The 18238-nt window shown below is 38.3% G+C and overlaps 1 protein-coding gene across 2 annotated transcripts in view; it reads left to right on the top strand.

The window, feature by feature from the left end:
- The window catches only part of ZNF385D (zinc finger protein 385D), a 415511-nt gene that overhangs the window by 77003 nt on the left and 320270 nt on the right, over nucleotides 1-18238 (top strand). For both annotated transcript variants that reach the window (XM_061464924.1, XM_061464925.1), the window contains exon 2: nucleotides 11388-11666. In XM_061464924.1, coding sequence (XP_061320908.1) covers nucleotides 11388-11666 — 279 coding nt within the window. The remainder of the gene's footprint in view (nucleotides 1-11387; nucleotides 11667-18238) is intronic.

The raw sequence follows: 18238 nt of genomic DNA, 5'->3' as shown, positions 1-18238 counted from the left end.
ATTGTGTGCAGTTCTGGTGTCCTCAGCATAAAAAGGACATGGACCTGTTGGAACAAGTCCAGAGGAGGGCCAGTTCAGGGAACTGGAGCACCTCCCATATGAAGACAGGCTGAGAAAGTTGGGGCTGTTCAGCCTGGAGAAGAGAAGGCTGCGTGGAGACCTCATAGCAGCCTTCCAGTATCTGAAGGGGGCCTATAGGGATGCTGGGGAGGGACTCTTCATTAGGGACTGTAGTGATAGGACAAGGAGTAACAAGTTAAACAGGGGAAGTTTAGGTTGGAGATAAGGAGGAAGTTTTTTACTGAGGGTGGTGAGGCACTGGAGTGGGTTGCCCAGGGAGGTTGTGAGTGCTCCATCCCTGACAGTGTTCAAGGCCAGGTTGGACAGAGCCTTGGGTGCCATGGTTTAGTGTGAGGTGTCCCTGCTCATGGTAGGTGGGGTTGGAACTTGATGATCTTAAGGTCCTTTCCAACCCTAACGATTCTATGATTCTAATATCAGCCTCTCATGCAATAACAAAGGCATTGGCTGTCAAGGCATGACAGAGAATATGCTTTTTAGTTATATGCAGTATGTTTATGCTTCTCAACTAAAAGTGCGCTGTCTGCCACCCAAAAAAAAACAGTCTGAAAGCTACCAGAAATTATGTTTTTTTTTGCCATGAATGCAGAGCTTGATGCATCCTCTTTGTGAAAGAGAATGCAATTTAAAGGTGCAAAACCAAGATAAACGAGAGAAACTTTCACCTGCTCTTGCAAAAACAGCTGCTAACCTTTCCAAACACAACAGACTCTTACATTGATGTGTTTGCATTGCTAGGAAGATGATCTGCTCTCCATTAAATTCAGCATTAGCGGCCCAGTGTGTGTAATGAACCAAGAAAATAATAATAATAATACAAAATGCTTTCAGTTGTAAATGCAGCCAAAGCTACCTGAGTATTTATAATGGACAGATAAACTGGAAAAAAAAAAAATTACTTTTGTGGAAGTATGAATGATAACATTCAAATACAAGCCTAATTCATCAAGCTTTTTTTATCAAAGGTGTTTGCAAAACAGCGTTTACAAGGAAACAAAATGTACAATGTTTTGTTTGATCTGGAAATCTCTTCTAATTGAGCTGAAATTGAACTAAAATGGACTAGAAAGAGTTCTTTTGCTTTTCTAGGTTCTTCTGCTTTAAATGTCTTTTGTTTAAAAAACATCCACATAACAATTCCATATAACAAAAGTATTAAAAAACAAAGGGGATATTGACTTTTAGCTGGTTTTATATGTGGTAAACATTGCTGTTTTCTAGGGCCTGAGAGGGTTTGAGAATTCAAATCATAAACTCTGGCAATCTTGAAAAGTTATCTTGCAAGCTACAGGAAAATAATAACTACTGAAATTGTTTATGTAGAAAAAAAAGTGCAAACACAAACTTTTGACATTCCTCTTGAAGGGAGAAGAAAAGAAATTCTGAGTTTTGGTAATCCCTTGCTTGTGGCCTTTAATTTCCTTTTTTCCACCATGACTACATTTATTGCCAGTTTATTTTATTCAGTTTCTGAAGTCTGCATTTGGTATGCATAACAAAGATTGTAGGGGATGAACTATCTGTCTCAAAATTACCATTCTCTATTCTGCAATGTTTTTTCGGGGGGGGATTTTTTTTCTTTAATCAGAATTCCCAGAGAGCTTGTTCATGTGACTTGCCTTTTAATTCTTTTTCTAATTCATTTTGTAGATGTGTTTTCATCAGCATATTGCTTAAATACTTTGCCAGAGAAGAATAAAAAAGTGATTTGTATTTCTTAAGAGAGAACCTGTCAATAAAATAGAGACAAACACTGAAAGGTAATTCAAAAAATTAGCTACTCGAATACAGTGATTGCTAGTGTATGTATTGGAGTGTTAAGAACAGAGCTCAGTTGTCTGCAAAAATGAGTTGCTCCTTATGCCCAAAAACCTGGTCATGCTTTTTCTTTCTGCTGAGATACAAAGATTTGGCTGGCTGTTTAGTTACTGAGAAAATGAAAGATCTTTTAAGGTGGTACATGACACTTAGAGGATATCTGGATGACTGGTTGTAGGCTGATTTCACATTAGGGAGTTGATCCAGAGAGGCTGAAAGAGGTGATTTTTACCTATGAAGTCAAAAGTAATATTCTTCTATCAGAAATATTGTGGCCACAGGACTAGAGAAGTGATGGTCCCCCTATACTCCACACTGGTCAGGCAAGTCTTGCGAGGAGTGGCTGAGAGAACTGGGGTTGTTCAGCCTGGAGAAAGGGAAGGTCCTTACTGCTCTCTACAACTACCTGAAAGGAGGATGTAGCAAGGTGGGTGTTAGTCTTTTTTCCCAAAGGAACAACTGATAGGATAAGAAGAAATAGCCGCAAGTTGCACCAGCATAGGTTTAGACTGGCTTTTAGGAAACATTTAGGGTTGGAATGGGCTGCCCAAGGAAGTGGCTGAGTCACCATTCCTGGAGGTATTTAAAAGATATGTAGATGTGGTGGCTGGGTCATGGTTTAGTGGTAGACTTCGCAATGGTAGGTTAATGTTTGGACTTGATGATCTTAAAGGTCTTTTCCAACCTAAATGATTCTGTGATTTTAATTGCAATACCTACAACAGTTCTGTAGTTTTGTACAGGTTGATTGTCGTCTTTTTCCTTTGCACACCCTTTTTCCTTTGGACCCTACTAAATGGTCTTACTTGTACATACCTCAGAGTTAACTTGAAAAATCTGGATTTTTTTCCTTTAATATCTGTGCTTACTTTCTGCCTTCTCAAAAATAATGCTTAACCCAAGATTTTGTTTAGTAGAGGCATTCTGAATTGCAAACAATCACTTCTGTGCCTTCCTTTTGAGCCAAGCCAACTCAGTGCTGTTGACTGGAATTTTGAGGCTGAGTGGAATTCCCAAATATGGAAGGCAAGGATATGGAAAAAAGTAATATACTTCAGGGTGCGTAGCAACACCAAAATTTCTTAGTAGGCAGAACCTTCATAGCTTTGCTAGCTATGCCTTTTGCCATTTTAACTACTGCCTTCTATACACACTCTGTACCACAAGATACCCCTGTTGGAGAGGAGGGTGAAGCAACGCAAGCAGCTTGCTTTACCTGCGCGGAAAAAGCATCCCTAAGGACCTGGGTACCAGACACATAGCTGAATACACATCTTTATTTGGGCCTATTTTAGGCAGAAATCTTTGTCTTCACAAGGACTGTCTCTGAAAGCAGATTGAGTAACAAGCAAATGAGCGAGTTTTTTCATGGCTTGGCTTTGGCTGTAAGTCACCACAGTAGTGCTTCTCAGATTTTAGAAGCTGATGTTTGCAAATTAATTGCTTGGCCTTTAAATAGTTCCAAACCACCCAAAGTGCTCCATTATGTTAGTACAGGCTTGAGAAATAGATATGTATTACTAGCTAATTGAATAACATATGGTGTTGATTAGTGCTTAGCTCTTTATAGAACTCAATTAAAAAAATGACTGCAGTGTATTTTGAGACTATGAGATGTCTGTTGGTTGCTTCTGGCATGAGGGAACTGCTGAACCAAGAAATGATGAACTTCTTCTGTTTAGTTCATCTATAAGTTCCTTTAGGAACTCGTGGTGCACATGATTGTGATGGGAGATAGGCTGGAGTCTGTTCATTTGCAGCAGTATTGAAATGCAGCCTTTCCTGAAAGATTTATGTGCTCTCCTGGCAAAACAGAACAAAAGCCCAGGCTTTTTTGTTTTCTCTGCTATTGCTCAAGGTATACAAATATACAGTGAGCCTGTTTCAAATTGATAAACATCTACTCTTATAGGGTTCAGTTTGTAGAGATGCATTTCTTGGGAGGAATCCCAGGACACAGACATTAAGTTAAAAAGCCTTTCAACCCCAAATAACCTCAGTCTCCTCCCCCCTCATCCTTCTCCCTCCTTTCCCTTCCCTCAGCAATAAACGTGGGGAAAACCTGTCTTCGTTTCTTCCACATGATGCAATTTTTGCTCAAGAGATTATTTTCCTCTCAAACTTCACAAAAATTACCAGAGATGATGATAATTACGATTTTCTTATTATTCACATAGATGATTGAACTGGTATAATAGCTAACAGCAGAGATCAGACTGGGAGGAGCTGGAAGAATACAGAAAAACGATAAACAGGAAAATAAGGTGTTTCTCTCTCTGACTTACCTTTTTTTTTTTCCTTCCTCATAAGCTACCTATTCTACTGTATCTTTTGTAGATTTTTTGATGAGAAGATTTCGTAAATAGTGGCTTCAAGCGTGACGTGTGCTGTGAGACGGCAACAAGAAATACTGACTTCTGTCTGCAGTTTTGTCACCGACTAGTAATTTAGCTCTTGGGTGTATGATCTGACAAACTCTACTGTTTAGAAGCAAGTGATGGTTATTCTTACAGTCCTAAAGTTCTTAGTAGAAAAGCCACAGACACTGTAAAATTATTTAATGCATATATTTTCCAGGTTTTTGTCAACAGCTTTCATTGTATACTGTTTTGTATTTATTTTTTATCTGAAGGACAGCAAAATCTGAAAAACTCAGAACAAAGGAGGTCCTGAAAAATCAATTATTTAAAAAATAAACCCTTTCCAGTCCCAGTAGGTTCCCATTCCCCCGTAGCTCTTCTGCTGAAATGATGTTCATTCATCCATCCATCCAGAGAAAACAGATGAGGCCTGCAGCGTATCCTGAAGGTTACTCAGGTCATTTGGGGGGGAGCTGCACCTCAGAGATGCAGTGCTTTTCACTGGGAGTGCCCTTTCACCGTTTCCACATTGTGTGTCCTTCTCATTATGTGCTTGTAACTGCCACAGCAGCAATGTGTAAAATAGAGCATTCATGACCTAAATTATTCTGGGCTCAAAACCAGGAGCAGGTGCAGCCCTCCTCAGAGCCGTAAGGCTGCAGTGTCACCACCACGTCGTCCAGTGATAATGGGGGTGGAAGAGGCAAAAGCTATTTTATTTTTGTGTTCATGATCCTTCCCCTGGGCTGTCCTGCCCCCTCCATCCATGTATAAAATAGATGGCAATATGTTCATTTTTAAGCTTCTCCCAGGTACAGGTGTTGAGAGCCTACTTTTTTTTTTATTCAGTGAGGTCAATCTAGAGGTTATAGAAGCAAGTTAGTTGTTACTGATTTCTTGTTAAAGGTGCCACAAGTACCCAAGGCAGCAGGGATTTTTGCGAAGCATAAAAGGTAAATAGGGCATACTTAGCATACAGACGCCAGTTTTGGGAAGGTTCCTGTCATATATGGGCTCACAGTATGGAAGATATTCTTTAAAGGCTAATACAAAGGTCACCCTACTGCCATGGTTGTCACCAACCAGTAACATTCTATCACTTGACAGATATAGCAACATATTTATGAAGTTTGAAGAGATTGGAAGTTTCTAGTTATTGCCAGAAGGGTGTTTGTGTAGCGTGCCTGTAACGTTCCCCCAGGATGTGAGAACTGACAAGGTGATAATTAAAGAGAAGATCTTGATAAGTCATCGATCTTTTTTTTTTTTTTTTTAATTTTCCTTTTTTTTTTTTCTGAAACATTGTGCTAGCAACAGTTTCTTTGAAAGCAGCTGGTATCTGTTGATATCTGAAAATTGTGGTTTATTATTACCTGCAAAAGTTCAGTCCTTTTAACTTTTTCAGAGGCTATTATGGCAGGCAGAGTGAGATTCAGCCCATCTAACTTGAGATCTACAGGCATCTGCAAAGGAAGAGGAATATATGTTTCTAGGAAAAAAAAAACCACCTATGTTTATAATTTTAGCCTATTTCACAGGGAGGTGGCTCTTTCCATAGGCCCTATAGGTGAGATTTACAGTGACTGCAGAGTCTAGGGATGACTGAGAAGCAGGCATCTACACCTTTGATTCCCACTTAAATGTCTTTCACAGTTTTGGAATGAAATATTAGAAATCCCTAAATATTGTAATTAGGGGGCTTTTCTCCTTTAATGCCTTGTCTGTATTTTTCTATCCTTCAGCTATTACAGGAATGTATTTGTTGTAGCAACCTGTTGGGAAGTACACAGGGAGATATTCCCTAAGATGTACTGTATCATTCGTCAGTGGAAGGTGGTCTGCATTGAGTACAGCTGGCTTACCTACATAGTGGTCTCTTACTATAGGATTCATAAGTCTCTGTTGGTCTCTTAAATGTACCCAACATACTTGAATATTACATGAGCTGGGTCAAAGTCACAGTGACTGGGGCAGTTCTGTGCTTACAAGACAATCTGGAAACAGAACAGTTGTAATACAAATGAGCAAAGTTTCCTTTCAATATCCTTGAATAGAAAGCATGATATTGTCTTTCATTTAAGAAGGTAATGATTGTTTCGTGGGAAGGATGTAATTTCTAATCCCTTACATTCAAGCACATTTCAGAAGAGAAATCCCCAGCAGCCTCTACGTTAGCTATGCCAGCAAACACCATAATTCGTAGTTGTGCTGCTTTTCCACAGGGGACAGTTTGCTACCTCACAAAGCTATAATGTCATGCAAAGTTCATTTTATCTGTAAGCATCATTGAGCCAAAATTGAGTTCAGAACTCCAGGGAAAATAAATGTAAGCATTTATCCACAGTGCTATTTCAGTTGGCTTGAAATTTTGCAGTCTTCATCAGGGTTCCTAAAGGTCGAGAAGTTAGATTTTTTTTTTTTCTGTGGGGGGGGGGGGGTGGGGGGGTGGAAGGGGAAGAGAGAAGAGAGGGAAAAGTTATCTGCAAAACTGATGGCTAAGATATGTAACCATTATAGTCAAGATTAACTCTGTAATGGGGCAGCAGGGAAAGAGGGTTTTCATTTAATGCCTATTGATCAGACTGGTAAGATATTGATAGCAATTAAAAATTGCATTTTAAATTAAGATTATTATGTTTTCTTCTAACCATTTTCCATGGAATTTTCCAATAGAATAAACTAAGCATTCTTTTCCTTAACTCCCACCAATCAAAATTGCTGTCTGAACATTTCAGTCGAAAAAATAAAGTATGCAGTAATGCGGGCAGAAACTGAAAGTCTGCTGCTTTGCAAGAATTAATCTGGAGGTGCGTTAATTTAAACACTGGTGGATCTTTAAAAGATTTCACAAACTTGATGTTTTTCTTCTTTTAAAATACTAGTTGGAGTTGTAAATTGTATTCTAAAAATATACCAGCAAGTTACACTCAGTAGGATGTCTTCCCCTTTATCCTTTGCTGTCTTTATTTCCTTGTCCTTTAAGGAATATCAGGTAGGAAGTACTCAATGTTTTAAACTGCTACTTTTTTTCAAATTTTTTTGTCTTCATGTTTGGGGCTTTTTTTTTTTTTTCCCTCTCAAACCATTTGTATCCAATCTACATACTGAGTACTGCTGTGTAATGCTGTTTTACAGCATCAGATCAAGTGTTTTGTACAGGTCTACTATTTCACCTTAGTCCTTTAGTAATACCATTATATACTCAGAAATCCCTTTGTATCTGTAAAGGAAATGGTAGCAGACTGTAATATAATAACATCTTCCTGAAACTTTTGTTTTCCTATTTGATACCTGGTCTGCAGTTATCATAAAATCGTAAGATAGTTTGGGTTGGAAAGGATCTTAAGATCATTAAGTTCCACTCCCCCTGCCCTGGGCAGGAATACCTCAGACTAGATCATGTCACCCAAGGCTCTGTCCAACCTGGCCTTGAACACTGCCAGGGATGGAGCATTTACCACTTCTTTGAGCAACCCATTCCAGTGCCTCACCACCTTTACAGTAAAGAACTTCTTCCTGATCGTTCCCTGCTTACGTTTTAACTCATTACCCCTTGTCCTGTCACTGCAGTCCCTAATGGAGAGTCCCTCCCCAGCATCTTTGTCAGCCCCCTGCAGATACTGGAAGGCTGCTATGAGGTCTCCATGCAGCCTTCTCTTCTCCAGGCTGAACAGCCCCAACTTTCTCATCCTGGCTTCATATGGGAGGTGCTTCAGCCCCCTGATCATCCTCGTGGCCCTCCTCTGGACTTGTTCCAACAGTTCCATGTCCTTTTTATGTTGAGGACACCAGAACTGCACACAATACTCCAGGTGAGGTCTCATGAGAGCAGAACAGAGGGGCAGGATCATCTCCTTCGACCTGCTGGTCATGCTCCTTTTGATGCAGCCCAGGATACGGTTGGCTTTCTGTTCTGCGAGTGCACACTGAAGCCAGCTCATGTTCATTTTCTCACCCATCAATAACCCCAAGTCCTCCTCCACAGGGCTGCTCTGAATCTCTTCTCTGCCCAACCTGTAGCTGTGCCTGGGATTGCTCCGACCCAGGTGTAGGACCTTGCACTTGGCATGGTTAAACTTCATGAGGTTGGCATCAGCCCACCTCACAAGCGTGTCGAGGTCCCTCTGGATGGCATTCCTTCCCTCCAGGGTATCAACCGAACCACACAGCTTGGTGTCATCGGCAAAGTTGCTGAGGGCGCACTCAATCCCACTGTCCATGTCAGCGACAAAGATGTTGAACAAGACCGGTCCCAACACCGATCCCTGAGGGACACCACTCGTTACTGGTCTCCAGCCAGACATTGAGCCATTGACCACAACTCTTTGCGTGCGACCATCCAGCCACTTCTTTATCCACCGAGTGGTCCATCCATCAAATTGATGTCTCTCCAATTTAGAGACAAGGATGTCATGTGGGACAGTGTTGAATGCTTTGCACAAGTACAGGTAGATGACATCAGCTGCTTTGCCCCATCCATCAGTTCTGTAGCCCCGTCATAGAAAGGCCACCAAATTGATCAGGTGTTATTTGCCCTTAGTGAAGAATTATCCCCTTTCTCTGATTTGAGAGACATGTCAGAAGGCAAAAATATACTGCAGCTCTGATGCCATCACAGCTTTCTAATGAAAGAGAAATCGAATCATAGATGCTCATTTTTTTTGTTTCCAAGGTGGAATTTCCCTTATTACTTTTCTGTGTCTGTGTTGACTGTGCATTTTATAATTGCTTTTTCTGGAAAAAGATGCAAGACAGAAGTGTTCTGTATGCCAAAAATAAGAATCTCATATATTATTAGTCTGTGTTAACTTGCATACTGGAGGGATGCAGTAACATGCTAGTGTACTTTATTAGGCTGCCAGCTTATTTGTTTAAATGTTTCAAAAGGAATTAGATATGTGTACACATAGTGTATAAGATTTGTTTAATTTACTGCATTACATTTGCTTACAAAGTTTTATACCTTGGTTAGAAGACACCTTATATTATAGTAATCTCATGTCTATATGGCTAGCACTGTATGTCTAGAGGTATGTTTTACTTGTAATTTTAAATTTATACTGCTCTCTAGTGGAGAATACTTTCAGTGCAGAAGTATTTATGTATTAATGTACAGATGTCTATAAGCTGGGATTTCTGAAAAGTTACTGTCATCCAGAGCAATTCAGTAAAACTAGTGCTATCATGTTAGAAAGTCATCCTTGTAATGCTTTGATTAAAGACTTAACATCTAAACTTAAAAATATTTCAGACAGATGAATATACCTCTTTGGAATGAACAATATCTTCAGCAAACTGTGCTGCTTCGTCAGGAGAAACCTCCTCCTTCTGTTAGAAATATGCTACAGATCTACTATACAAAACCCTCAAGTTTTCCCCTAAGCTTCCAGTCCCATAATGTCTTATGGGAGAGTTGCAATTTGTCTATAAAAGTTCCTATCATCTGTTGGTATAATAGGTTTGATTTTATTAAATAACTGCTTTTATGATGCTGCTTTTTTTTCCCTTTTTTTTTTTTTTTTTTTCCCTTCTCTAATTTTGCTTTGGAATGAATTCTTTAGCCTGCTTTCTCATCTCTTGCTGTGGGCAGTTAAAATCCTAGGTAAGAATTGACTACATGCAAAAAATGAAATAGTAATACCAACTGAACTGGTTGAGTGAGGTTTTAATGTACAGCAAGTTGGAGCTTTTTCAGAACTGGGTCTCTGCTTGCTTAAAAGAAATAAGATTTGTTACCATAAAACAACACAATGCTAGTTAGATAGCAGGCAAATCTGAAAACTGAGATTGGGACCATTTTGAATATTGGCAGGTGTTAGATTTGCATCTTTAGATAAATTGATCTTTATGATTTGATTGGAAAGCAGTAAATGTGTTTAAATCCTTGGGAGGACTGGCAAAACGTTTTGCTGATGAAATTCACAATATTTGAAGCTCTCTCAAGTGATTTGCAGTATTTTGGTGTAATCAGACCTAAATCTGAAGGCCTGTTTAGATTTATTTTTAGATACCGAACCTTGTCTGGATCTGGGATCAAATGAGTCTGTAGCCATTTTCTTGTGTTGCTGCAATCATCATTTTTGTCTTTAGGTTGACTGATTTCTCAGATAGAGATCAAATAGTATCATCATATTTAAGTCTGCAGTAATTTTGTCATTCAATGTACCGATTAGATTCTTTGGCTAGACCTTCATTTATTCACTAAGTCTAGGAGAACAAGCAATTTAAACTTTCATATGCTGTTTAAAGGTCTCATTAAGATGCTAAGTTGGTATAAGATTTTGCACTCCGTGAATAGCAAATTAGGCTTGCAATGCACAGAGTACTTCACCTGTTCCATTTCTGCTCACCTTTAATCACAGAAACTCATGTTTACATTGGCTTCACTTGAAGTTTTGCAGATGAGATTATCTTCTCATTTCTTGTAGTTGTTACAGTTTGGTATTAGCTGAGTATAAACTAACTACCCTTGAATTATAATCCTGGGAGGTTAAGATAAGAAACTAATAGAACATGTTTATTTGTCTTTGAACTATTTTGAACGAGACAAGTTATGGAATGATTAGATGGGCTTGAAAGCATTCATGGGAATTGGAGAGGAGGTGACTAGGGGTTGCTAAATACCTAATTAATAAACTCAGGAGTGGGGACTATGCATTTATGTTTTGCAGAATAAAATATAAGGGGGTTATTTTTTCTTCTTGTAATTGCAGCAGACCAGAATATGTAAATACAGGAAACCCTGACTAACTCTCCTCCCCCTCACTCCCCCTCCTCCTTTTTTGTTTTGTTTTGTTTTGTTTCCCCTCAAAGCATGGGTTTTCCATGATCTGCAGCTTCCTTTATGGCATGTCTGCCTGCTCTGGTGTGGGGTTTTCCTTGGGCTGCAGGTTGGCTGTCTGCTAATTGAGGTATTCCGTGTGCTGTAGGGAGACAACCTGTATCATCATAGCCTTCACCGTGAGCTGGAGAGCAGTCTCTGCTCCAGTGCCTGGAGAACCTCCTTCCCCTTCTTTTCCACTGTCTACAAGGCTGTTTCTCTCACGTTTTTGTTTGCAGATGTAGAAATTGTGTGTATATTGTTTCGTATTGCTCATCGCTTATCCCTCTTACGTCTTTTCCCCACAGAAAATATGAAGAAGCCCTGGAGCCCTGATTTACCAGGTGATAACCAATCGTACAACTCAGATTTCACATCCGTCCCAGACAGAGAGGGTGAGAAAGAGTTAGCACCTGATGTCACTGAAGAAAAGAAGGAGAGAGAAAAGAAACACACAAATTTCACTTTGTGTAATGTTTGTAACATTCAGCTGAACTCTGCTGCTCAGGCACAAATCCACTACAATGGCAAGTCCCATCAGAAGAGGTTAAAACAGCTCAGCAATGGCAATCTCAAAGGTGATAATGGTAAGCATTAAAATATGTGTACCTTTTTGCCATTTTTTGTTGAGAGAATTGCAGCAATGTGCAGTAGAGTCTATATATGTGAGTCAAAACATTTCTTAAATTCAGACAATAAATTTTTTGAATTTAAGACGAAGGCTTCTGGTGACCTCAGAGTGCTTGGTGTCACCCCTAGCGTGAGCATCTGGCAAATAGCTAAAGGTATACCATCTGTGTTGTTAGAAGCATTTTCATTTTATGCTTTGCTTATGTGATGATGTTGATTCAGATCCTTTCTCATTCCATTTGCATTTTGATGGTTTTCAGCATAATCAGTGATATTCCATATTTCACGGTCGACTAGAAAGGTTATACTTGCTGGGGGTATGGTTGCTTTTGATGAATGTAAGGTGGTTGCAAAATAAATTGAAACAAATACGTTACACAGAACAAATACATTCCCAAACTCATTTCGCTTTAGTGTGCTAATTCGGGTTCAACCCATAGCAAGCATATGTCTGTTTAAAGATCATAACTGAAGTCAAACAGAGATGGAACAAAGGTTATTTTGGTTTTAATTGATTTTCTTGGCAGCTTTGGGAAAAGCATTTTATAGTAGGTTGCATGTTTTCCTATCAGAGTGAGTTGTATGCCTCAAAGAAAAATGTTTGTGGCTGCATATACAAAAGTAGATAATAGAGGCAAATGATGGTCTCTGACAGGAAAAAACATTACTGGGTTATAATTTCCTCAATGTCATAACAGGTATAGTCAACTTTGCTGCTCTGTGGGTAGAGTTGTACTGTATTGCACCCTGCTTCTATGTACCATGTCACATAAATAATGGTTTTAATATGATTTACTTAGGACTTTCAGACTCTTTCTTCAGACCTCACGCTTTGCTTATTATTTTGTGCCATGAGTTGCTTCTTGTCTGCAGAGGGATATGCAGAACATGAGTCCTTATATAGGTATTTTAATAATCTGTGAGGAATAATGTAGGTATGTTACTGAAGTGTGTTGGATGTGAGTGCTTTTCTGTGTAAGAGGTGTGTTGCTCATTTCCTTAAAATAAAACAATAAAACAAACAAAAACCCACTGAGCAGCACAAATCATTTTCTGCTTACGTGGCAGGATTATAACATGTGCCACTGTTCATAGTTCAGGCTTATGAGGAATACCACTGCTATTAGTAGGAGCTGTGAAAATGCATAGAGATTGATTTCCTAATTTATTAAAGGTGCAATATGGTTATCCACAAATGAATTTGTTCTAAACAAATAAAAAGTCTAATGTTATTGCTGTCTTCGTTTAAGGTAAAATTTTATCATTATTTTTAGCACAATAATTTTGCTAATGGTAGAGTGTGTTTTTCTCAAGTTCGTTTTTCTGCTTTTATCCATGGTAATGAAAGAATTAGTAATTAATCAATGCTGATATTAGTGTCAGAGGACTTCAGTTGTGTTTCAACGCTTGAATTCTGGCAGGGTTTTTTTTTTTCCTTCTTAAAAGTATCCCTGCATCATGTGTACCTGCATCCATTTGTAGACATAAAATAGCAGATTGACTATCTAGCTCTTTGTTTCAAGGTGCAGTTATTTTTGGGGGTTGCCTGAAACTTGAGTCTTTCCAAATCTGGCAGATCTTTGAGTATAATCAAAAGTAGCACTCAACTGAGAGAGCTACGTAGGGAAGAGAATAAGGGAATGATATTCCCATCTTACTAGCCTTTGATATTTCAGTTTTTTTAAACTGAACATTAACTAAAATAGACACCGATATTAAATGTTTCTTGCTAGGTCAGAACTGTATTACAGCTGAATGTCTGAGTAACCACCCCTCTCCGCACTTTGAGCAGAGACCTTGTTAGAGATCCCTTTTGTAAGTCAAGTAGAAATCAGAACTTGACAGAGCTTCGACAGTAAGTTTTCTCAAAACTGGTATTTATGAAATACGAGCAGCGTTTTTCGGACAAATGAACTTTTTGTTGATGAGACCCCAGGAAGCCCGAGCGACACATGACCATGATTAAAAAAAATTATGACTTGACCCTTTCAGTTTACTGTGTGCACACAAATGATGCTTTTTGAAGGTCACTGAAGTAACTGTTAAACATGTATGATACAGTTTATTCAATGTACCGTCATTGGTGTACATATGTCATTTATGAGAATGGTATTTCTTGTTTAGAAGTATGATCATCACAGAAGACAGCTGTTATGTTCAATGTCCAGGTTAGTGGTCTGATAATTCTTGGGATTAAATTTTGCTGTAAATTAAAATTAAGTAAAGGCTCTGCTTTATGAGATTATCTTCCAAGGCTTCGTCATCAGTAGTTTTTCATTATATCTCATGTTGAATGAGAGGAGTGTTTGCACTATGCACAAGAAAACCCCGTTTCCAAATGAAGCAATTCATGGACTGTACTACGGGTTGTATATGCCTTTGAAAAATTGTATGCTCGCTTGGAACTTACATATGTGGAAAGGTTGGGAAAAATACTGGAATTTTGACTTATTGTTTTGCTTTATCTCTGAATTATTCCCACAAAGCAGGACAGGTTTGTGTGTTTCGTATCGGAAGGGCTAACAGAAATGCAGGACTGATTTGTATGGGGCAACAGCCCATGTTTAGTTCCAAAATAATTTGCAATGGACTGCTGAATCACCATGAGTGAATGAGGCATGGTTAGGGCAAAACCTAAAACTGCTTACCTCTGCAATACTTCTTACAATACATTAGATAACAGGTGGAAAACTAATGGAGATGAGAAATGGCACAAAATTAATAGAAGTCCTTTCACGTTAAAAATTGGTTTCTGAAACATTATGCTTTTAAAACATAGGAGCCAGAGAGGCATTTGGCAGTAGTTTCTTTACGTAGCTCTTTGAATTCATAGCCCAAAGACTGTCCAGTTTAGCAAGTTTCATTTTCTTTCTTTTAAACTAAACCTGCCTAGAACTTTTTTTTCAGTGAAATTTCATCTTAGAAAAATCTCATTGTGCTGTGAGCAAGGACAGTGAATGCATGAAAGAAAGGAAAAAGATCAGAATTAAATAATCCTTTTTATTTCCTCCTTGCTAACTTCAAAAAGCAAACCTGTTAATTCAGCAGGAGATATTATTTAAGAATGAAGAGTAATTTGCTACAATTATACTGACAGGTACCCTACAATATGAACAAAATTTGTTTCACACATACTTTATTTTTTTCAACTGCATTTGGTGGTTGAATGTAGTTTTCTACAACTCTTGAGATAAGAATTTCATAGTATCAATGCTGTAAATTTTTTTGCACACTGATCATTGAAAATATTTAATCTTTTATGATTTTTTTTTTTGTGTGTGTGTGTGTAAATCCTGACTTTTTACTGTCCTGCAGGTAGGGTATCCAGAATACTCACCTAAACCACTTGCAGAGCCTCCTCCTTGCACTTTTTTATTGCTGGTTCTTTTCTAGTTCTGTTGCTACACTTTACACTTCTGCTGTCAAGTTTTTTGGTCATGAAAACTGGTAGCTTTGGAGCAGATAGAATCTTACTTTAAGGTGGTAAACTACAGAGCTACAGCTTTCAGGAAATGGTGTCACCTGCTCTTTTCATTGCATTAGTCCTCCTTTCAAAGACAGAGGATTGGATAAGGCATTCAGTGATGGAGGAAATCATCAGACAGAGTGTTTTTTTTCTGTCAGAAGAAGGGATTCTGTGTTTGTTTCCTGGGAAACAGGCTCTGTCACATCAACTTGAGATGTCTCTGGAAATCATGTCTCTTGCAAAGTTGTTTTTTTTTTAATTTTCTGATGCAGAGCCTCATGGCCAGTTAACAGTAACTCCAATATGTGTTATCTTCTGGTTGTAAGCCCCTAGTTTGTGGGTTATAGATACCAGTATTTTGTAAAGAAGCAGAGCAGGTTCCTTCAGGGCATTCTGTAATACTTCCCAGATACCCAAGCTGGAGATCCCTGGACAAGTAGGACTTGCTGAGGGCAATGCGTTGTCACTTCCACTGCTCTCAGATGTAAATCTTTCTTCTCATTCCAGAGCACTTGTTTGTTTTCATCATGTTCCTATTCCATTTATTGAACATAGTTTCTGCTTTTAAGAGCACTTTTACAAGCAAAATATGCTCTTAAAGCACTACTTGTGTTTGCAGAATCATTTTTTTATTATATTCGGAAATATAATACCCACAATCTGGCATTATAGCTAATCACTAAGTTTTATCATGTGGTAACATGGGTATCATTAAATGAATGAAGTTCAAGAAAGAGCCAGCTCACACCAACCACATGCATGATGTTCCTATTTCCCCTGATAAGTGCACTAGGATCCACTTGGCTTTGTGAAGACACAAAAATGATGGGTGGTAATTGTAGACAAACTCTTTACACGTGTGCAAATATCCATTGCAGACTTACTGTAGGTAGCTGGCTGCTATCTATTGCAAATAAATACAAAGGGATGTTACTAAAGTTTAATACAGACCAATCATAGGTAAACCCTAGCATTGTAGCAAGTTGTGGGGAGGCTGGGGAGAAAGTTTGATGAGTACACCTGGAATAACTTCTGTAATGCCATGAAGTCACTAAGTTCATTTATATTTTAGCAATCCTCAAAACATTATTATATATAAATCCATTATTTTGGATTTCTGGAGGAGAAATTCATTGTGTTTAAACAATTTTTCATGTAGTGTATCTGGTCTACTGAATAACATGACAATGAAAAATAATAATAATATAAGAACCTAGAAAAATGTGTTTAATTATGATTAGTTCTTCAGAAGCTGGGGGATAAGTGGAAATTTGTGGCTAAATATGCTTAAGACAGTATTGAAGTTCCTTATTGTTCATCAAGGGCACTTAAGAGTATGCTTATGTCCTTTGTTGAAGTATGTTTTTCGTCTCAAATGGCAAATTCCTTTACATCATTTTAGGTGACATCTGAATAAAACCTGCTGTGGCAGTTAATTATGAAACCATTTCAATTATATGAAGAGTCTTAACCACCAAGAACATCTGCCTAGGGTCTAAACAAGCCTCTTAACAGTAGGTCGAAAAAGTTAAAGAGAATTGTTTTTTTTTCTGTTTTTCTTCCTGAATGTAAGACTGCACAGGTTCACTTTTTATATCACCAGCAGTTTATCTTTTGGATACCATCCCAAAGCAAGATGTTTAGCAAGTTGTCTTCATCAAAAGGACATGAATGTTTGTTCATGAAAAGTTTCACAACTGTGTCATACAACTGGAAGAAATTCAGAAGTGGGTCCTTACTGCCTTCTAGCAAAGGTTTGTAATTGCTATGCTAAGACAATAGGGGCTGAGGTACTTAAAGGTTCCTTCAACAGCACACAAAGGTTGCTGTTATATGCAGGTTAAAGGGTGAAAATCTTCACCCACTGTGTGCCTGCTTGCTATGTATATTTTATCTTCTTTCATGCTTCCAGTTCTTATTCTATGTGTTCCAAATGTTATTCGTTCATAGTTCACTTGTACTTTTTAGACATTTATGTCTGCATGTCTTCAGGCCTTTATGTTTCTTCTAGATGTACAACACTTTTTCTTCTGTGTTGAAAAATGAATGCCCTTTTAGTCCTCAAGTCTGTGCTTAAGATATGCTTGCAAAAACCAAGAAGTAATGTCATCTTGCTCTCTTTGCACTTCTGCCTAATACCAACATAGTCTCTTCTTAGGGCTTCAGGCTAGATCTATGTGTCTGAATTGGTTTGTCCCTCCATTTTAAAGTTAATACTGTTTTAGGTGTTTTGTCTTAATGTTTTCTGCTGTAGCATGAATATCGATAATCAATACTAAATGAGCTGTGTAAGGTTCAGTTACTCTGGGAGCAATCTGTGTCCATCTGTGGTGCTTCTGAACTCCTGTGAGATGTTGGTCTGCCATTCTTTGCTTCTCCCTGAGTGTGGCACCAGTCTCGTTTCTAAGAGTTAGCATTTGATCTCTGCTTACGTGTACAGCTAATAAACTGTTGAAACCTTTTTTGCAGGATCTCCATTCAGTTCTGATTATATCATGAGGTCCAATATAGATTATGATGACCATGGCTTTCTTCCAGACCTTCTCAGTAACTTGTCATCTTTTAATATGATGGGATTTCTTTTTTCTTCTGCCCTGGCATCTGGTAGACAACAAATCATCTATGAGTCATGACAACAGACTGAGTTTATCAACAATTCCCGGTATTAATTTCCTGACAGCTAGCTTTTCCAATATTCAGTTATTTTCCTTATTCCTCAGTGAGGCTGCAAAAGGAAAATTTTGTATCCCTCATATGATATGATTTTGTTTAATTTTTAGGATATTACATAATGGAAGGAGAATTTTTTAAAGTATATTTGAGTAGAAGAAAAATAAAGTACTAGTGACACACATTTTGGTAATGCTTTTTCTTATTTCTGATTTTTTACTCCTTTGTTTGAAAATACACTGTTTTCCTTGTGGTCACCTCACTGAAAGCTTTAGTTAATTTTTTTATCCTCTGACATGTTTCACCATAGGAAGAACTATCTCAAGATTAGTGTTTTAAGACCATCTCCAATGAAATTAATTATAAACTCCTGTTGATTTTAAGAGAGGGAGG

Source organism: Pezoporus flaviventris, unplaced genomic scaffold (genome assembly GCF_033815535.1).
Source record: "Pezoporus flaviventris isolate CSIRO_AGI_PZ_B2104156 unplaced genomic scaffold, CSIRO_AGI_Pfla_v1 ptg000037l, whole genome shotgun sequence".
Taxonomy (NCBI): domain Eukaryota; kingdom Metazoa; phylum Chordata; class Aves; order Psittaciformes; family Psittacidae; genus Pezoporus; species Pezoporus flaviventris.
This window is presented reverse-complemented; position numbering and strand designations above follow the sequence as displayed.